At 42.9% G+C, this 21,830-nt stretch overlaps 3 protein-coding genes across 3 annotated transcripts in view; 2 read left to right on the top strand and 1 right to left on the bottom strand.

The window, feature by feature from the left end:
* The window catches only part of dhdds (dehydrodolichyl diphosphate synthase), a 31,429-nt gene extending 21,205 nt beyond the window's left edge, over positions 1-10,224 (bottom strand). The window contains exons 1-2 of the mRNA XM_015349073.2: positions 10,138-10,224; positions 9,038-9,155 (exon numbers count right to left, since the gene is read on the bottom strand). The gene's annotated coding sequence lies outside the window, so the exon portion shown is untranslated. The remainder of the gene's footprint in view (positions 1-9,037; positions 9,156-10,137) is intronic.
* LOC107077595 (uromodulin-like) lies at positions 1,857-10,245 on the top strand. Its single transcript, XM_069195572.1, has 10 exons — positions 1,857-2,208; positions 2,658-3,413; positions 3,590-3,694; positions 3,861-4,063; positions 4,208-4,365; positions 5,598-5,843; positions 7,817-7,976; positions 8,940-9,006; positions 9,103-9,141; positions 10,159-10,245. Exons 1-10 carry the CDS (start codon positions 2,139-2,141, stop codon positions 10,221-10,223), a joined length of 1,869 nt encoding a protein of 622 aa, XP_069051673.1. The 5' UTR covers positions 1,857-2,138; the 3' UTR covers positions 10,224-10,245.
* Positions 10,246-14,246: 4,001 nt separating this feature from the next.
* cldn35 (claudin 35) lies at positions 14,247-14,924 on the top strand. Its single transcript, XM_069195574.1, has one exon. The coding sequence runs from the start codon at positions 14,247-14,249 to the stop codon at positions 14,922-14,924; it is 678 nt and encodes a 225-aa protein (XP_069051675.1).
* The last annotated feature ends 6,906 nt before the right edge of the window (positions 14,925-21,830 follow it).

The raw sequence follows: 21,830 nt of genomic DNA, 5'->3' as shown, positions 1-21,830 counted from the left end.
GACAGCTTCCACCTGCCTCCCCTCTGTCTCCACCTCGCCTTGTTTTTATACAAGTTGTTTGTCAGCAAGCCTACAGCTTGTACGTCCGTGGTGTACCATTAACGAGACCTTGTTTAACGAGATTTTATTTTGTGCCAGAACCGTGGGATAAGAGCACATGACACCTATGAACAACAACTAGTTACAGTATGTCCTAATAAATGGGCATGATTTTCTGCTGAAACCTTTATCAGGACACATCCAGAGTGGGTGAAACAAATGTATCATTTTCCCACTTCAAAATCCACTTGTGAGTGGACATCAGAAAAGCAGAGCCACCTTCTTCCCTGATGGAGTAAACATAAACGTCTGTAAAAAGTGCCTTGAAAATGTAAGTAATTTTGAAAGATAGACATTATTTATTTTCTCAAAACCTAAAATACCATATATGAACTAAAATATGCCAATCTTTATAAAAAAAACCCCTAGTAAACATCTTTTCAAAATGTCATATTCCATGTCAAATGAAATATTTATTTCCATATTAAAGATATCATGATATTTCACTTCATTTAAGCTTAAGTTACAGGTTAGGTACAAGAGTTTTCACAACCTGGTAAAATCAGGAATTAAGAAAACAAATAAACGTGAGCGTTATGCTTATGGGAATATTTTAGCCTTTTGGAAGGCAGAAGATTGTACCCCTCATTATTCCTATAGGTTTAAAGGTTTGCTTGTGTAATGCAGCAACACCACCTCCAATAATAATACCCTTTATTTAGCAGGTAAGCCAATTGAGAACAAATTGTTTTTAATACTGATGATCTGGAGACCCTTTAACGTTTGCATAAACAAAAGTCTGAAATATGAACAGAATTTACAATACCACAGCACCGATTCCTAGTATAGAGAATTCAATGTACTAAGAACACATGGGAAATAAATGTGGTCCCTAACAGAATGTGCCTTTTTCATTCAGTTTTTGTTTCAGAGTAAAGTGGTCCAGTGGGATGGTACCACTGTACCATGGTGACAGTGGGATGAGTCCAGGGGTAGTAAGAGCTAGTGACCTAGTCAAATGAAATTCTTTGGCTTTTTATTTCTCTACAGTGCAGACAATTCGCCAAGAACTTTATCACAGAAAGATAAGTGTTGTGACCAGGGGTAAAACACCACCTGTTGACTTCAGAGAGCTGGTATTTAACCCTGTGGAGAGAAGAAAGACGAAGCACAACTGCTTACAGGTAAGTTCCTAACTCCGGGAGACCAATTTAAGAAAATTAAGATCTTAAAATAAGTATTTATTACATGTTCAAAATGTGTGTCAGTCATGTAGAAAGCAAGACATGAGGTACTGTACATCATACAAATACTTGTATTTATTACAGAAAGCATCTACTAACAATAATTTTAATTGCGCTGTGGTCAGATTCTAGATGTCAGTATCATTTTGTGGTGTTCAAATTACCGTTACCTGGATTTCAATCAGATTCACCCAGGGAGGCATATTAAATTATAATTTTAAAATAATTGTATCTGGCATGCTACAGTCCATAAATTGTGTATTTTCCAGGTAAACCACAGCTGACAGAAACAGAATCGCAAGACACACAGATGGAGCAGATGTTTGAAAACTGAGTGTATTTGTTTTAAATTAAACAACTGTAACCTTGAACCGTTTCTACTAATTATATTTATCATAAGCCTATTAAACAGTTTTGTGAAACAATGTTAAGGGAACCCTCAGTAATAATTACAAAGTGTCAGGCTTCTGTGTTAACTAGAGTGATAGATTTTTAAAATTGTAAATAGCATAATTCTTTGTAAGTGATGGAAGTGATTTCACTGTGGAATGGAAGGCAACCACAGTCGCCTACTGTACCTACTGTATGTAAATCAGGTTACAGGTGAATTTAATGTCCTTTAGTATGTGTTAATCTAGTTGCTTACACTTAAAAAAACAAATATGTGCTTAGTATAACCTATCAAAGAAAAAAATTCATGCTAACAGCTCAGATGTTCCTCACGTTAAGTGCCATGAGAATTTCAATGGACGAAACAGACATCTCTTCCAGTAACTCCTCATCTGAGTCTTGCTTCTTTTTCATCTCAGGTTTGGACAACAGCAGAATTTAAGGCTGGTCTTAAGAAAACCAAGAATGCTGGTGATAAGGCGTTTGGTTTTACTCCTTTTTTTGTCTACTGGTGCCTTCTGTGCTAACCTTACAGGTATGGTGCAGATCGTCAGAATCAGGCTTTGCTTAAAGCAATTCGCCTTCTTGCATAAATATGCACATGAGAAAAGCAAAAAAAAGATCTTAGTGGTTAAAACATGTATCTTGGTGGGCTCATGAGTGGCTCGTGATGGGCTATCTCCTTTCTGAAACAATATGAACAGGTGTTGATGTGGATCTTGTTAAACACATCTGTTGGCAGCCCACTGTCTCAATTTTCAGACAAACTGCACAGCTGGCGGTGCAGTCTTCTGCCTCATAATTCATTTCAGTGCCTGTGATCAACCCGAGTCTCTCCATGATTGACTTTTTGGTTCTTTCAGAAGGTGCCATTGCATGAATTGTTTGTTTATTTCAAGTTGCAACCAACACAGGAAGGCTCCTGATGTACTGTCCATAATTACTTCAGGAGTGCTCAGGTATTCCCTGTTTTTGCTTTGGCAGGGACGTTCAGCACTTGCTCAGACTGCCCGGACAACGCCATCTGCCTGCCTCCCTCGGACCCTGAGCCCTCCTCCCAGGCTGTCACATGCAGCTGCAGGGAAGGCTTCGTGGGCAGTGGCCCCAGCTGCTACAACATCAAGGAGTGCAGCAGCAGCCTGCGGTGCTGTGCCCCGGGCCAACAGTGGTCCAGCCAGGATGGGTGTGCCGACGTGGACCAGTGCGCCGGCCGCGAGGAGACCTGCCCCTCCCCTTACGTTTGCGAAAACGCAGCCGGCTCGTTCCATTGCCTGGCGCGGGGCGACCGGCAGCGCAGCGCCCGCTCCGTGACGTTCATGTGCTCCGGCCAGATGTGCCCAGCGGGGCAAGACTGCTTGCAGATTAACGGCTCTTCCCACTGCGCCGACCCTTGCCGGCACTACGCCGTGCTGAACGAGCCCTGGCGCGCCACCAACTACACAGACGGCACCTTCAGGTGTGACAGTAATCTGAATGGCTGGTTTCGGTTTTTAGGGCCAGCCGGCGTGCAGATGCCCGAATCCTGTGTTCCCACTCACAAATGTGGAACACACGCCCCCGTGTGGCTCAATGGCGCTCATCCACAGCCAGAAGACGGAGTGGTGAGCCGGGAGACCTGTGGCCACTGGACTGGTGGCTGCTGCAATTTTCGACATCCAGTTCATGTTAAAGCCTGTCCAGGAGGATATTTCGTGTACAAGATTCAAAGCACAAATGGCTGTTCATTAGTCTACTGCGCAGGTACTGTCTGACACTCATTTCTGTCTTCTACCATGAAGTTTAGAGAATATTTGTAAAATGTAAGACAACTGTGATCTACTGTAGCTGAAAAAGGAATCTCTCTAATTTTCCTGAGAATATGGTGGCCTGTTTTTGGCGATGTGATTTCAGACTCCTGGGGTGTTCTCTTCTTTCAGATGTGAATACAGCTGTGTGTGCAAGCTGTAAAGAATACGAAACCTGTAGATCTGATGACAAAGGCAAGTGGAGCTGTGAATGCGAAGATTCAAAAGCCAATGATGGTAAGTGTGTGCAACGTCTATGTAGAGGAATTCTGCCAGATCAGAAACAAGAGATCCCGTGGTTTATCCATACAATCAGACCAGAGATTCAGACCAGAATTACACCTCCTACCATTCCCAGACGTGGATCACAGCATATTGTTTTTTTATGTTTGTGCAATTCCAGAAATGTCAGACCTCACCCCGGAGCTTCAGTGTGAGCCAAATCTCATACAGATCGGCCTCATGAAATGCCAGTTAGAGGCCAGGGGCCTGAACACCTCGTCTGCACACCTGGCGAACAGCAGCTGTCGGGGCCACGGGGAGCAGGGTGGGATGGCATGGCTGACGATGGGCCGCAGGGAGGGCGAGTGTGGAACCAACCTGACGGTGAGGACCCAGAGCACTCCTCCCAGTCCATTCTGAACTCTTGTGCAGGCGCAGACGGAGGAGAGTCTCAGATCTCGGTTAAGGGCAAGCCTGAACCGCCTCTGTGATCTTTGGTGAATTGTTTTGTTCCCCCTCTCATTTCAGACCAACGGCACTCATGCCATCTACACAAACGCCTTAAGCATCCAAGGGAAGATGGTGGGCAATGTCTTCTTGGTTCCAAGAGTCAGCATCCCATTTTCCTGCGCGTATCCTTTGGACCTGAAGACGAGCCTCGAGGTTGCTGTCAAGCCCATTAAAACGTAAGTTTTTAAAGAGTTGAATGTAAGCCTTGGTGCTGGGTTTGACTCCCTTACAGCTCTACATTCCTGGGTTCCTGAGTCCAGCCTTGCCAGCCTGTCTGTGTGGAGCTTGCACGTTTTCTTCATGCCTGAGTCCAGTTTCCTCCTCTGAAACACATCCTGCCAAAATGTAATTCAACATCTAAGCTGTCCCTTTTCTAATATCACTGCGGTGTATTATGCCCTGTCCAGGGAAGAGTCACTGTGTGCTCCCAGTCCCACTGCAGGTGTCTAATTGATGGGCTTTGGCAAATTATGCTTAAAATGATCTTGTTTTCTACTTTTTCTTCTCACAAGGCATCCAGAATATGCTAAAGTAATGTGGATGAATGTTGCCCTTCATGCTGGGTTTGGAATATTGTGCTATGGGTTCAATGGTTTTAGCCTTGCCAGGACAACTGCGTGAAAGGCACTATTTGATTTCCCACATTAAATAACCACATCACTCCTCGTTTGTCTAGATCCTCTTCGTTAGTTTCAGATGTTTGCTGGCAGGTGGAAACTGGAAAGACAGTTATTTGGGTAGTGATAATGTGCTTTCAGAACAGTACATTTGGTGCAGTCCCTGTACAGTTCGCCGAATGGATCTGGAGACAGGAGATGGTCAGATATTTTAGGGTTATTAGCAAAAGTATGTTGTCCCTAATCTGCTAGGAAGATCTGGGTGGTCATCAGAGTTTGTGCTTGGTAGCTATGTCTTAATCTATAACTCTGAGATTGGTGGTTTCTAATAAAGAGGTTAACAACACAGGAGCCAAATCGAATACAGATTGGGCTCAGTCAATTCCAGTTAGAAGTTTAGGGCCTGAGCATCTGTTTGGCAAGGAGTAAAATTTCTGTAACTGTAAAGCTCCAATTCATCTTTAAGGCAAGTTTGAGACCTGTTTTATTCTTTCTTTGTGTGGGAGGGGAGTAGGGAAACAGCTATAACTGTGTAGATTCACTTAATTAAGTCAGACTTGGAGAGCCAAGTGGTTAATTGTAGTCTTTTAATGTTCTATTATATTAGTGAAAAGGAAAATGAATATGAAATTGAACACAATTTGTGAATGTGGCTTTTAAAGCACCGCCTTTGTGCTAATCATTTTTTAAGGATCTGAAAAACAGATTGAAACAGCTTTGGAAGAGTTTGGGTAAAGCCCTTGTGGTATCTCGTGCACACCTAAAACTTGGGCTGGCTCTGTGTCTTGCAGCACGGTGGAGCTGCGTGTCTCGGGGTTGGGCTGGACCAGAGCCACCATGTCGTTGTACCGCAACTCCAGCTACACTGAGCCCTACCCCGCCGGGGAAGTCAACCTGCCCCTAATGGCCCCACTGTTTGTGGGGGTCTTCGTGGAGGACATCAAGGAGGACAGATTTGCAGTTGTCTTGGAGGACTGCTATGCCACCCCCTCGGAAGACGCTCTGGACCCCGTTCACTTCTTCTTGATCCAGAACAGGTCTGTAGGCTGGGCCTCCACATTCCCAGAGTTCCCTGTCTCCCTGCAGAGCAGCCCTCTCCCTGAGAACTAGTGGATCAGACTGGCCAATCCTTGACATGCACTTGGCGTACTGTATGTGCCTGTCTGTGTTTGCATGTACATATACTGTATATGTATGCTTGTGCACATGTACATTATGTGGTTTATACTGGTGTGTGTGTGCTTGAGAACACAATCTTAAACAGCAAGAACACTGTTTTTGCAAATATACATCAGACTTTTTAGGTTGTATGTCTAATGAAAATAAATTTACTTAGAAGATTTGTTCTGATCTCTGCTGCTTTAAAAGACCAGAGATCTTAATGTTTCTTTATGTTTCACTGAGTAAAACCAATAGTGTAAAAAGCCTCTTGTCTACACACTAAACCAAGGTTTATAAATTCTCAAGATTGCAGATAACTGTGACATAATGTGACATCATGTTATTACACAAGGGGGAGCATATTTTTAAAGGAACAAGTAATAGGTTTATTCCATGCTTCCTTTTTTCAGCATGGAATAAACTTATTACTTGTTCCTTTGCAGCCTACGCATGCTGACGCAGCTACCCACCTGATCTACATATTTTTAATTATGAGAGACTTATACAAATGATAGTGTTGTTATAAATAACAGAGCATGTTATACAAATATGAGAGCGTGTTATTATACATGTGGGAGTGTGTAATTAAATGAGAGATTTTGTTATTATAATACATACATTATATACTGATGGAAAAAGAAAACACAGCTTTTCCTGGAATGAGAATACTATAGTTATAGCTTATGTACTTTCACAGAAAGTTGTCAATTTATTTTAAGCCCTCTGACCAGCAATACAGCTTGTTCAGTGAGGCATTCCAACTTGCCAATCAAATGAAAGCTCGTTAGGTCCACTTTTACCCAACGAGGTCCAGGTAGAACAATGCCTGATCAGGTCACCTTTAAAAAGGCCTTAATTCAAAGCTTACTGTAGGTCACTGCAAGAAAAAGGCCACACTTAGTCAGTTTTCTGTGCATTCCATAATGCCTCGAATGTCACCAGAAGCAAAGGAGAGGGCCATTGGCATGCTGCAGGCAGGCATGTCATGTGCCAGCGTTGCCAGACACTATGGAGTAAGCCGCTCCACTGTGTCCCAACTGTAGAGAAGGTTTCAGCAGACCGGCAGGATAGATGACCATCCAAGATCTGGTCGCCCTCGAGTGACCACGCCAGAGCAGGACCGACACATCAGACTGGTCCATCTGAGATATCGTTTCAGATCTGCCACCCTTACTGCTGCTGAAACTGCCAGCAGACAGTGACAGGGCAGTAAGGCTCCATGCTACTGGCCTTAGAGCAAGGTGACCTGTCAGAGGCCCTCTGCTCACACCTCCTAGACATCACACCCGACTGCCTTGGGCCAGACAGAGGCTGCGATGGACTCGTCAACAGTGGCATCAGGTCCTCTTCACAGAAGAGTCACTCTTCAGCCTGTTCCAGGCAGACGGGAGGGCCAGAGTGTGGAGGAGGAGGCGTAGCGTTTCTTTTTTCCATCAGTATATAAAGGAGCAACAGTCGCACAGTGGTAACCACTGCTCCCTTGTAGTGCTGAGGTCCTGGCTTCCATTTCTGGCGTGCTATCTGTGTATTTTATGTTCTACCTGTCTTTGTATGGGTTTCCCCCAGGTGCTCTGCTTTCTTTCTGTGTCCAAAAACATACTGGTACCTTTATTGTCATCTGGGAAAACTGGCCCAAGCGTGAGTGTGTGTGTTTGTTTTTCCACTGTGTGTGCTGTCCAGGGTGTATCCTGCCTTGTGCTCGTTGAATGCTGGGACAGGCTCCCCTGCGATCCTGAATTGAAAGAAGCAGTTAGAAAGTGGATGCAAGGATGTTATATAAAGCAGAGAAATGCTGTTATGGAGTTTTCAGTTGTGTATCGTTCATTGCATGTATGCCACGGTTTCCCAGGTGCCCCATTGAGCTCGCCTCTGTGGTTGTGCCTGAAAACGGAGTCTCCCTTCAAGCCCTTTTCTCAGCCAAGCTGTTCAGATTCATCGGAAACTACGACACCGTCTTCCTGCACTGTGCAATCACGGTGTGTGACAGCACAATGGCCTCCTGTAAACCAGTGAGTACACATGATCTCGTCATGGGCAGCTCTTGTGCGTTTCCCTTCACAGTGCACAAACTCCAGGGACTTTACACAAGCTTCAACATCTGCACTCGTTTGTACTCTGAGATACAGGTGTGGAAATGTCACTTTGTGTGATCCAAAATGTAAAGCACTCTCCATACTTGAGTTCACTGTCAGGCTTACTCTCAGAAATACATTCTTTGGTTCATGATAAAAATACAATGCAGTGAATGTGCAACTAAGTACAGTTGTGAACCATTTTTTTTTTAAATAGGTGTCTTCTGGTCTTTTCAGTCCTTATATACCTAAATTGGTCAACATAAACATTGTCTTTAGTCTGTGAAAGAAGACAGCTTTAAAACCCAGAAGGATGTCCATAACTGCAACCTGAGACTACTACAATATTGGGATAATGTGATCCACCTAAAAGTAACATAGTTGTATATAAAGGAAACACTTTTTGATGCACCAGGCAGTGCTGGAAATGGTGTGTGTTGGAGTGCAGCAGGGATCATATTGCCCAAACTGCTATCCCTTTTCCTTCCACTGTAACAGGAGTCAGTCAAGACATGCATACCTTGTGCAACCAAGGTAACTTACATCACCTTACAAACTGTATGTTCATCTAGCCAGAACAATCCAAGGATCTCAGTGGAATGTGAATTTCAACCCCACAAATGGCTATTCTCATTACAGCCTCAAACGAAAATCATGTTAAATCTCTTTTGTGCAAAGAGCCGACACATCATGTCTGTTCAAGTTGTTCCTTCTACTTTAACAAGCCCAAATCAGCATGCAGTGGGGTCCTAATATTGTGATCGCTGATTACTCATAAGTATGCAGAGGTTACACATTGTAAAATATTTTGTAGGTATGGGACATAAAAGTGCCACTTTGTATACTAGACTAAAAGCAGTTTAATATACTGACTGTGTTCTCCATTTCTTTCCCCTGAAGTCATGTCCAGCAAAGAGGTCAGCATCAGTTCCCTTCATTGACATCCTCACGATTGGACCTGTACAACGTAAGTCTGGATTGTAATGTGAATGAGATACCGTATGCTCTGTCTTGTCAATGGGATACTTTCAGTATGTCGTCATGGTGTTCATCTCTCTTGCAGGGTCTCAGGAGCCACCAAAGCAGTCCTCAGCCTCAGCAGGTAATCCACAGCCCCTTACAGAAACAGAGAATCAATCAACCAATCAATCAATCAGGAGATGATTTTTAAGATGTAGAATACCCCTCATTTCATGAGATTTAGTTTATTTAATCTTGCCTATAGAGGACATTTCTTCAGAGCCTGGTATTAATCCTGACAGTTTTCCTCAAACTGAAAAAAAGATTCTCCAGAAACAGCATCAGGAAGAGAATGATTTAACAGATTCCCAACTGGAGAATTCGTAATCCAGAGTCCAACAGATTTTTATCCCTCTTTAAAATGTAAATTGATTTTAAAGGATCTTAAGGCTTGAGACTGTAGAGAATGGCTAAATATGGGAAAATCTAGTTTAGCTGATCCAGTTGACTGGATTTTAACTTAATGCGAAACAGCATGCCTGCAGTTCAGAATTCTGGTTTAGTACAATAACTTTTACTACCATCTCAAAGCACTACAGACAAGCACAATAAAATGTAAAATACACGTTAAGACTTTGAGATTAGCACGAGCTGCAAAGAGACACTGAGGTCTGTGCTGCAGGGAGTCACTGAGGTCTGAGCTGCAGGGAGACACCGGGGTCTGAGCTGCAGAGAGACACCGGGGTCTGAGCTGCAGGGAGACACTGAGGTCTGAGCTGCAGGGAGACACCAGGGTCTGAGCTGCAGGGAGTCATTCAGGTCTGAGTTGCAGGGAGACACTGGGGTCTGTGCTGCAGGGAGACACTGAGGTCTGAGCTGCAGGGACGTGACTGAGCTCTGAGTTTCAGGGATGTGACCAATCAGTATCCACTGATTACAGGGGTGTCAGTACAGGGGTAGGGCAGCCAACCTTGAAAAACATTGGCAGGAGTGTGTAAATGTGCAAAAAGACTCCTTGATGAGCATGTGCTACACAATTCACAGGTTCATTTGTGTATGAACCTTTTATCATATAAGTACAGTATAATTAAAAAGAGCCTTGAGAACATGCATAAAGTGCTCTTCAGCTGCTACTTACCAGGGGGCTGTGTTTTTTCAGGAACAGCCGGGCCCTGGGTGATCTTCAGCGGCCTCATTCAGGTGCTGCTCCTCCACAAACTCTGAAAGACAAAAGGAAAGAAGACAAAGGGGGAGCTGTCCAGTCCCAGAGGAGCACATAACATGGGGAGGAGAGTGAGGGGCTGATCAAAAAGGCTTTCGTGTTTTAATGGCTCTGCCTGATTGTGATTCACCTTCACACATTAAATAAAAATAAAATAGCCCTGTCTGCCACATTGAACTCTTTCCCTAGGTGGAATCCAGTCAAGCCCTTTGTGTTCTGTTGTTGGAGGACCTGGGGAAGGGTAACAGGCAGTCGATCACGAGAATCCAGGAATCTGCAGTTGGCCATCACTGCCTGGTGGATCAGCAGGAGAAGAGGGCCAGGAGATATCTGATCGGCTGATGCTCCAGAGAGCCTTTGGAGTTCAGTTTTCTCCCCTGTGCTCTCAGGGCCCTGGCTGAACTAATCACTTGATCAGCATGTAACCAAGAGATGTGCTTCACTCGTGTCTCTCCCAGCTGAGGACTTAAAGAAAAACAAAATGTCTGTGCGACCAATCTGAAGGTTGAAACGTAGGCATATGGGAGACAAAATGAAATACAGAAAGGCAGTGCTCTTCTCCTCATTGTACTTCTGCAAAATCTGAAAAACAAAATCAGATTTCGCGCTGGTATAAGTAGAAGTGAGCAAAAAAGAAAGAAACACACAATGTCAGTCTAATGCAGGTTTTATCATGTCTTTTTAAATCAATAAGAGCTACAGGCCTTGGAGAAAGGAAACAGGTATTTTATACTGTTATCCGACGTGTAGAGCTGTGCTAAACAGAGAGGCACAGCAAACCCCCTAATAGGTAATGGGACACGGTTCGATAGAAAGAGGATTTTCGTCATCTAATGCATTTTCAAGCCAGATTCAAAGGCAGGTATTCAAGTGTACCTGGCTGCCTCAATAATTTATCAGACTGAGTTCTATGCATTTCATCTCTGATATCAAAACCCAGATTTAATTACAGTGGGTTCAAGGAGAATATGAGTTAATCTTCTGTACTATTCTTTCATTTGTCACAAGAGACAAATTTTGAAAAACCCAGGGCACGTATCTTGGTGTTAAAAGTGGTGCTGCACAGTACCACATTCTTTTATAGCTTTTATATAAGTCTGTGTCATCTTTATAATAAAGTGATCATTTTACAATCCTAATCATATTCAGACAGCAGGAAAAGGCAGGAGAGACTGATATTCCATTACTGGCCTCTTACCTTTGATATACATCATAAATCTCCAAAATGGCTAAAATGGCAATATCCCCTACAGACAGTGAAATCAGTGAAAGTGTTATTAATACATATGCTATTATATGTATTTCTAGATCTATGTATTGATATTATGCAAATGTATTAGTAACCTCCAGTTTTGGTGAACTTTAGGCTGAAACCTTCAGTTTCTGAGATAATTGACTTTATTTTTCCCATCTTTTATTATAAAGTTTGAAATCTGCAAGTCAAATGCAAACAAATTACAGACTTTAACAGAAAACATACTGTATACATGAGAAAGCTTGCAAAGGTTTTCATATTTGACTAACCATATTAACAAAAGTAATGCAGCCAAAAATGCCCAGAATTTTGAAAACGTTTCTAAGGGTGCAGCCTAAAAATGTGAAGAAGGAAGATGAAAGCTGTTTTTTTTTGGGGTTATTCACCTTCTGCTCAGGTCCGTTTAAACAGTGGCCCCCTCACCCACCTAAATTTCTCTCTCTTCCTGTGACCTGTCCTGTTGTCATGACCACAGTTGCTAAGGAAAAGAGACCTTGAGAGAAAGGAAACATGAACTAGTGATTCAATGGTCCCGTTATATTTAATTCATCAGTGTGAGGCCAGGTGCTCTTTCAGTACTACAGAGGAGGGACAGAGATCCCTTTGCAAGCCAGCTTCTATCTGAAATGCTATAAACAGCAAGTGAGCAAAGGCTTCATACATAAAAGCCGCTGTCTAGCATAATGGCCACAGACATATTCAGTGCAACTCCTACTCCATTTTACAACTGCACAACACATCAAGCCCAGGAAAAGGAAAACAGGCACACTGCACAGCTCGAGATGTATGAGCACAGCCTTGCCTATTTCAATTCAAAGACAGTCGAGGATCACCAGTCTCTGTAATTACAAAGAGTGTTGTTAGCAGTTTAACAAAGTTCCTGCTCCCATGTGTTAGAAGGGTATACTTTTGAAAAACAAATCAAAGGGACTTATACTGTATATCTCATCAGTACCTACATGTCTTTGCATGTGAAGCCTGCGTCTTGAAACTCAGGAGACATTTTTATGTGTCTTAGAGTGTACTGCTTTTGGGGGGTCTTTCTGATGATCACTAGGTGTTATAGTTACCCAGGTCCTGAGCATCAGACAGAGTCATACAAAATCTAGGGTTTGTCTCTTTGTCCAGACATGACACGGAGTTATGGAGTATTGTTAATAATGTTTAAGAATATTCCAAATCAGAGGGAAATGGAAAGTGACAAAAAGAAAGAAAATTCATTGCACTGTCCAGTTTATCCCTGATAATGCACACCGTCCAGTTGTTCTTTTTGTGAAACACATCTGTGCTGTCAGGAACTGGAATACACAATAGCCCTGTGTCACATGGGGTAGTTTTCGAGGCATTGCATCCCGGTTTTGAAAACTTTGATTTCTTCTGTTCCTCCATCCCTTCGAAGGCTGAAGTGTTGTGACCGTGTCCCAGTGGTTTAGTGACAAAGATTGGGGTCCCAGAGATTAGGGACATGGGTCTTCTCTTCCAGGTTTCCCAGAGTTCCCTGCCATCAGTTCTACTGAGTGACCCCGCAGGTCCATCAGTTACTCCTTCCGCACTGACATGGCAGAACGAAGAGCAAAAACAATCTTCTGGAAGCTTATTTTAAAAGCACTGTGATGGGAGGCAGAGTGAGTGGAGCTCCATTGTTACAGTCCAACGTTGTCTTTGTGTTTAATTGATCCACCTACAGCTATCACTCTGTCTCCCTCACACACACACTCTCTCTCTCTCTCAATACTCCTCTCTCCCTCTCTCTCTCTGAGCAGAGAGCAGCTCTTCAGTACCTCGAAGGTCTCCAGTTCCTCAGCACCCCCGATCGCAGGGTAATCGAAATCGCGTTTGTCAGAACTGTGAAGCAGCCTCACACAGCGCAAACAAGAATACAGCCGTTGTCTGAGGGGGGACATTTGCAGCTTCATTGAGGCCTGTTCTGACCAGCTCTGGAACAGAAACACCTTCGGTTCTGCATGCTGAAGCCTGGATACCTGTAACACTTAACCTCTCTTCCACCGGCCTGGTTGCACTCAACAGCTTCACAGCTCAACGTCTTCTTTTATATTGCGACAACAAGGACTTTTCCTAAACAGTGCAGAGCAGAGCTGAGGTCTTTAGTATTTTGAAAGCTGTGCAAGAATGATAGAAGAAGTACATGACTCCAAAGCCTGGGCAACATTTAGCGAAGCAACAATGAAGTGGATTTAAATTACGCCTTTGGTTGTCTCTGTTATCTCATCTGTTTTTTTTAAGGCACTTAAGACTTCTCAATTTGTCTTGTTTTCTGGAGATGTGATCTGGATTCCCTCAGATGCCTCAGTTTTAATGGGAATGATATTCAAAATCAAATGATCAGCCACACTACGGAAAGCATATGCCCAGTATCTAGACCTAGACTAGAACAAATTACTACACTTACTAAAAACTCCAAAGAAACTGTTCGATGATAATCTGTGGGAAGTGAAGAGGTGGTGCCTTTAATTAGACGGCATTTGAACCCTATTTAAATTGAAGTGAAGAGCCCTGTGTTCCCCAGCTGGTTCGCTCAGCTCTGACAACTGGACTATCTGACTCCTGTTGCTCTGAGTTGCTGAATAATTGACTCGCAGCTCCTGAGAGGCAGGTGTGAGGAGGAGAGGTCAGGCGGGGAGGAAGCAGGAGGTGGGAGAGAGACAAAGCAAAGCGAGGGAGGAGAGCGAGAGGAAAGGGTCGGCTGGCACTGAGCTGGGAGACGTGGTAGCGGCGTGTCACCCTAGCCAGGCTCCGAGAGGGGGCAGCCATGAACACGGGCCTGCAGCTCATCAGCTTCATCTGCGCGGTGACGGGGTGGGTGATGGCCATCGCGGTCACAGCCCTGCCGCAGTGGAAAGTGACGGCGTTCATCGGCAACAACATCCTGACCTCGGAGATCGTCTGGGAGGGCATCTGGATGAACTGCGTCTACCAGGCGACGGGGCAGATGCAGTGCAAGACCTACGACTCCATGCTGGCCCTCCCGCCCAACATCCAGGCGGCGCGGGCCCTGATGTGCCTGTCCATCTTCCTGGGCTGGCTCTCCTGCACCGTGTCCTGCTGTGGCATGAAGTGCACCACCTGCGCCGGGGACGACAAGCAGACCAAGGCCGGCATCGCCCTGACCGGCGGGGTCCTGTTCATCGTCACGGGCCTCTGCGTGCTCATCCCCGTCTCCTGGACCGCCCACACGGTCGTCAGCGACTTCAATAACCCCATGGTGCCCGCCGTCCACAAGCGGGAGCTGGGGCAGGCCATCTACCTGGGCTGGGCGGCCGCCGTCATCCTCATGCTGAGCGGCGCCGTGCTCTGCAGCACCTGCCCGCAGGGCCTGCGGCACGACTACCGCCGGGGGTACGCCCGCAACTTCACCGGGGGCCGCGCCTCCGCTCCGCCACCCCAGCCCATCTCCACCTCCAGCCTGCCCATGAAGGAGTACGTCTGACCCAGGGCTGAGATCCTGGCTTCTGTTCAGGAGAACTGTGCTGTTACAGGCTCTCTCTCAATGGTAAGGAATCAGAACTGGGGCCGAAATCGTCAATTTATTAATTGGAGAGCTAATTAACATGCACCGCTTTGAAACCCATCTAGCCCACTGCTACTCTCTGTTGCAACTATTTCCTTTAAATTCAGCTACTAAGGTTTGCAGGACTGAATGATATGAGAAGGGCAATGTGATACAGCCATACTAAGGCATGCCTGTACTGTGAACCCTTATGGGCTGTGACAGCCGGCTTACAAAATCCGGTCAAGAAGAAGCACAATAAATAAATAAAAAAGTCAGATCCTGTTCTCGTTCACTGAGAAAAAAACTTTTTTTTTTCCCCATTTGTGATCATAACCCGAAGCATCTCTTCACACAGAATTATCGATGAGCGACGAGAGTCTCTCCTCGGCAACGCTAACACGCTAACATTTCAAACTGACCTGCCGTTGATTTATTTGAACGTTTCCTAAATTCTGTTCGCTGATGAAACTGTGTTTTTTTCCCCAGGATGTGCTTAACCCAGTTTTCCCTGGGAACATGGTTTTGTGACCCGCAAAAAAACAACAAAAAGCTTATTAAAAAAGAAAAGAAACAACACGCACCATCATTCAGAGACTTCAAAGGAACGTTTTCTCTTTCTGTAAAACACCTTCAGAATGCAATATTTGTAAGGAGAAAACGTTTCAGTCCGATAACTTTTCTGTGTGATGTCATACCGTAGTTCCCACCAATTTTTTCAAACGTTTCAATTGCTGCATTGATATAGGTGTTTTTGTCTGCTCACCTCTTAATACTGTAAATCAGGCAGCACTAGTTAGAGATTCATTTTAGCTGTTACCAACGTTTGTCACACGACAAACCTTTTTTTCAGAATAAGCCAGTTCCTGGACAAAATAGAGACAACATTTCTTCTTCTGAAGGTTTCTTTACCACTGTTAATACGAGGACAATTACCAGATCGATAACAACGTTCTCATGTAAAACTCCGTATACAGGACTTTTTGCAATGTAAAGACGAGATTTCACGTGCCATTTTTCCTACCATAGTTTTTGTTGTAATTGGAAGTGTTTAAAAGGTCCAAGCCAAATTATCAAAATGGTCTGGGACTTTAATCCCTTACGAGCTGTCAGAGCTGGAGTATCAGAAGTTATTTATAATGTATACATTTCAGAATTACGGTAAACATAACCCCAAACTGTACAACTGCAGTCTGCATTACTGACCTCATCGTGCAGTTACATCAAGCTTAGAAGAAAAAAACACAGAACATCCTAAACATTTACCATCACTCTTAAATTTACTCTTACATTTCTTTTTGTAGTAACAGAACAACATAATGACATAAACCAGTCACTCTTCAAATTAAATGAACTCAGCTAAATTAAGGGTTTCTACAGGTAGGTTCAGTGTTTGATTTAAACTTTGTAACATTAAGAGGTATGTCTTTTAACATTAAATAATATTAAGTGTGAGTCTTTTAAGCAGAAGCTTACTGTGCTGGTGACTAAAGGAATATGGTTCTGCGTCATTTAGCAAACAGAAATAATCAATCTTTCTATCTAATGTATTTTAAAATATGGGTTACACATATAGTGCTAATATACTGTTACCTTTTGTAATTAAAAGTATGGCAAGTTACATTTCTATTTTCAGATTTATTTTTCAAATGACAATGATATAATTCTGATTTAATCTGTGAATTTGTAGCCAGTGATAATCAGAGTTTTTTTAATAGTATGACAGTGACCAAAGCTTCTTGCCTCTGGGATATATCTCTGCAATGGATATAAATATTATATATACTGTATATATAAATATTTACTGCTCAACCAGCAGAACTGCTTTCCTGAGGGAAATATCTACTGGAACCTAGGATTCTCATTGCAGGTTTTCAATTTCCCTGAAATTCTCCTGATTTCCATGCATGTAATTCCATCCATCCATTCTTTTCCCAACCACTTCATCCAGCGGGGGAGCCAGAGCCTATCCCAGAAAGCAATGGGCACAATTCATGCTATGAAACTGTGAAAATGCTCATTTTATTGCCTCACAAACCTGCTCCTATTTGTAATAATTTCTGATTTATTCTGACAGAATCCACCCCTCTATTATCAGAAGGAGACTTTTTTTTCTGGAAAGAGTTGTGGCAACCAAAGTACAGGGCACAAAGCAAATACTACTACTACTGCAATTACTGCTATTAATAAAAGGGTGGCATAGCGGTGCTGTGGTTACTATTGTTGCCTTGCAATGCTGGGACCCTGGGTTCAATTCCAGACCTGGGGTGCTGTCTCTATGACATTGGCATGTTCTCCCCATGTTTATGTGGGTTTCCTTCTATAGTCCAATGATATACTGGTAGATTAATTGGCTTCTTGGAAAATTGGTCCTGGCTTGCGTGTGTGTGACTACGGGTGCCCTGTGATGGGCTGGCATCCTGTGTACCCAGGCTGTACCCCTCCAACCTGAATTGGATGTGGTTACAAAATGGAAAAGAAAATAATAATTATAATAATGCAGCAATTGAATTCCTGGGATAGTTCTATTTAAAAATGCGTTAGGTCTGTCTGTTGTGACATGAATGACTATATTTAAACATGACTGAGAATCAGTACATCCAGCACTAGTGTAAAATGGCGGTTCTGATCATCACTGTGAACAAGACTGTGTCCCCGTCTGCATTCTGTGTGAAGCAGTGGGTGTCAGCTCCCTCTGTCGGCCAGCAGCGGGCTTGTAAACTTTCCACTAACCCCACTGGCTCCTTCCCTGTTTCCTGTGGCCTGACAGTCTCTTCTGTACAGACAAGAAAAAAGCTTCTGTCACCACATTCAGTGGCAACAGATGTGCAACCTCTGGGCGATGGACCAAAACAGTTCCTTCAAGACTTCAGTCTCAGATCAGATCTTTGGTGTGAAATGACAGATATACTGTATGCCTGATTTCATTACAAATGCTACTTAAGTTTGCTTTTGGGTTCTTCTCATTTGTGTTTTCCTTCATGAACCTAAAAGGTGAAGTTTTTTTTTTTAATAATGTCATTTATTCATCAGTTATTTATTTATTAATTGATCTGTCATTGTTTTAGTGCATTTAATAATGGGAAAAATAACTAGGAACAAAGTAAAGGGACATAATGCAAAATGAACAGTGTGTGGTGCTTGTTCTTTTCTCACTTTGAGGATTGAAGGGTGGTAGGGGAATGCATTTGTCAGGTTGATTTTTTTTTCAAAGGGTTTTGCTCTTATAGAAAACGACTGCCTCTTGTCTCTTTTCGACCTGTATCAGGACTGTCCAAGTCTGCGCTGTTGTGGCAGCAGGTTGTGTAGGTCTCTTTAAACCATCGGCAGCACAAGACCCCAGGAAGAGTGTGAAACCAGCTCAAACAAGGGACAGCGGGATCAGTTTATCCCTCCTGACATGTCCAGTCCTTCAGGTATTTTGGCTAAAAGACTGGGGAGATGCGCAGCAAGTTTGTCAAGTGATTAGATCAATTAAGAATCTAAGAGCAGAGAAGAGATGAAAATCCCTCAGTGTGTCTTGAGGACCGGCCAAATTCAGCATCATTCCCAGGTCTTTCATGCTGATCAGTCAGGCCACTGAGACCTCAGGGTTCCCCGAGTCCACTCATCAAAGGAAACAGACCAGTAGGTCTTTCAAATCTTAGTGTCTTCAGACCATTGCAGAAGAGTTCAATCAAGACTTACCTGAGCTTAGTTAAACATCCTTCTGAGGTCTTGTACTGTTGATGACTTAAAAAAACCTACAACACCCTTGCGACAGAGATCCCTGCAGTAAAGAGACCCTGGAGACCCTGCTGGACTGTGGTCATCACTGGTCTAGGTTGCAGTGAAACAGCTGGAAACAGTTGTCATGTGTTATCTGTTCTGTGAATGTTCTGCTGTGTGTGATTACATGTCCATTAACTTTTACAATGAGAATCCATTCTCACCCTTTGCAACAAACCAAATAAAGACTAGATTGAAATCAAGTTTCAGGGTCTTGAATGGACAGTGGTTTCTGAAGTCAGTGTATTAATGTGGCTCAGCCCTAAGGAGTAAAGAGAAAATGGGTGATGATTTCCCAATCCTTCTGTCCCAGCAAACAGTGCTAACTATATAGTACCTCCCTTCCTTACCATGAGTTTACAGTGCTTTACCACACTATACCCAGTATTTACCACAGGTGTATATATTTTTTGTTCACTTTTGTTGTAACATGGCCTTATAATGTGAGCGGTGAGTTTTACCTGAGGGCAAGATATCAAACTCATATTCTAAAAACAATTACAGCTCTTTAAACCTACTGTTCCGAAAGAATACAGGCCAGAGCGGTAGAAACAAATATTTCACTATTTCAGTTTTGGGAGTGGGATTCGTTCTGCAAAGAGGAACGGAAAGAAACTATGCACAACAAACCTTGGAGCTGAAATGATATTCAATCTTTGATACTCTGTTGTTTTAGGTGCGTAAATTATATGCTAGGAGCCGGCAGTGCACATACAGGGCTGCACGCATTTAAAATGGTAACTGTGTGCCTTGACAGGAGAACTTTTCATTTAATTTTATGTACTTGGAAGAGTAAGGCCAAGGCGTTCAGATCTTTCGTGTAGGTAGTCAAAAGTTTCATGGAAGTCATCAAAGCAGAAGCTATCTTATTTAAATGGAATGTTATTCCCTTTTTCCATTACATTCCCAGATGCAAGCAATTTTGGTCTCAGCTTTTATGACCCAGTAGTCATATACTGAATATACTAAGATGCTTCAACAAAAATGTCCTTGGACCCAGCTGTACACAGTGTTGATCAGTTCTAATTATTTTGCAAAGCGAACTTGGCTGCTGCGTAGATTTTTAATTATAACTGCAATAAATAAGTGCAACAAGTCTCTTAACATAACAAAAGTAAAAAGTCCACATTTAGAGAACATAAAGGTTAATAGTTTGCCCTATAACTTGCCCTTGTTTATAAAACATACTCCATTCTGAGTATCTTACCCAAAGTACGAATATGTTAAAATAATTAAGAAACCTGCTTTAAAATTGCCCCCTCATAATATATTCCTTCTATAATTTGTAAGCATTTCCATTTTTTTCACTAGGCCCCTTCTCCATAATTTAGAGTAGAACTGGTTGTCTGTGGACTCTATAACAAGGAAATGACTTTTTCCTGAACCATAATATGATGAGGCTAGGAAATTGGATTGAAAAGACTTTACAGTCACATCACAAATGGACACGTCCAAGTTCACAAGAAGCCAGAAATAACTGTGACTTTTATTCAGCCTCTATTTAAGGACCATGAATGAATGCCAGAAAAAAAGGCGTCTGCCGAGATGTACATCTTATTAAAAAGCCTTTTTCAAAACAACCTCAATTATTGGCGCAACCTTCTTTTAGATGTATGAGTACTAACAACACATAATAAAGAGGTATGGAGAAGACAGTACTGCTGTCTCCTTGGTTACTGAAAGCTCTCAATCAGTGGAAGGGATGAAGTCGTCATTAAGGGTTTTGATAGGAAAATGCACCACAGGATGTTTTGCATAATGAAATTCCTGAATTATACCTAAATAGGTCTGAAATCCATTATACAAAAAAGAGAAAGCTAGGTAAATACTCACATAAACATGGTCTGATATGAGCTATAAAATTACACGCTCTTAATGCAATAGCATTGTCATAAGATCTGTAAAGGAGTCCAAAACAAATCCTTGAATAAAACTGTGTCCTTTAGATCTGAAAATTTAAATTAAATTACATTTAAGACTCTAAATTTTTGCCTCACTTGTCCTTATTCATTTGAAATGTTGTTATGTTCATGGGATCATTTCTGAAACTCTTACATTGTACCCTGGCTCAATGTGAGTTTAGGTAGTCCTGTCCTTTGTCTTTACTTCGTCCCTAAACCTTACCTGAGAAATTCCAGCGCTTTTACACTTACTGTGTGCACAGCTGTTGTTCCTGAGCTGAAAGAGAAAAGGCTGTAGGCTTGGTCTGTCATCCTGTGGGACAGCGGTCTCCAGGGCAGCTGCAGGCTCTGTGATTTTACAGCGATACACCTTCCAGTATCAAGGTCCACACCGATGAGAAAAGGAAACACTTTCATGCACAAAGTATGGTGGGTGTTTGTTTGAATCAAGCTCCTCAGCTAGTTATTGAAAGTGATTCCTTTTGATATTTCAAAGAACAATTGGAAGCATCCGGGAGTTTCTTTCCCTGTTGTCTCCTGTCAGATCCCATGTTTTGCGATCTTTGAGTGTTTGTTGTGTTTCATTGTCTAGGACGTCTTGAAAATTAGTGATTGGATAAGGTTGGTGATCGGCAAAGTATCACCAACCTGCTGTAGTTGATTAGGTGACGTCTTTCTGGTACTGCAAATGGCTTCTCTAGATATACCTCTTGCAATTTTCAAGGTATTTGCAAACATTATGCTGGTCTCTTTCTCCATTGCTTCCCAATATTGTCTAAATCAGTAAAATACAAAAACAAAAGTCTTTCTCCTTTGCTGCTTTTACGAGATCAGAGACGTTTATTTGACAGCAAAACACTCAAACTGGACTGAATTCTTCTCTGTCTTTCTCAGCACTCAAGGGGTAAAACTCATTGACTTTCCCTCAGCTCCATCTGACTCTATGCTTTCTTTTCCTCCAGACGAGCATATTCTAAAATTAGCAATTCACAGAACAAGATTTGTCTGGCTCTCTCCAGGAAACAGCTTCACCTCTCTCCCTCTCAAAATGAAAATAATGATTATGATTTAATTAAACACTTCCACCCTCCTCCTCAGAAATCATCACCTACTGCCTGGTCCACTTCCTCTTACAGCAGATTGTTCACAGACATCCTGCCAGCCTCTTTCCTCAGCA

Source organism: Lepisosteus oculatus, chromosome 11, assembly GCF_040954835.1.
Source record: "Lepisosteus oculatus isolate fLepOcu1 chromosome 11, fLepOcu1.hap2, whole genome shotgun sequence".
Lineage (NCBI taxonomy): Eukaryota > Metazoa > Chordata > Actinopteri > Semionotiformes > Lepisosteidae > Lepisosteus > Lepisosteus oculatus.
The sequence above is the reverse complement of the archived record's forward strand: the minus strand, read 5'-3'. Positions and strand labels throughout refer to the sequence as shown.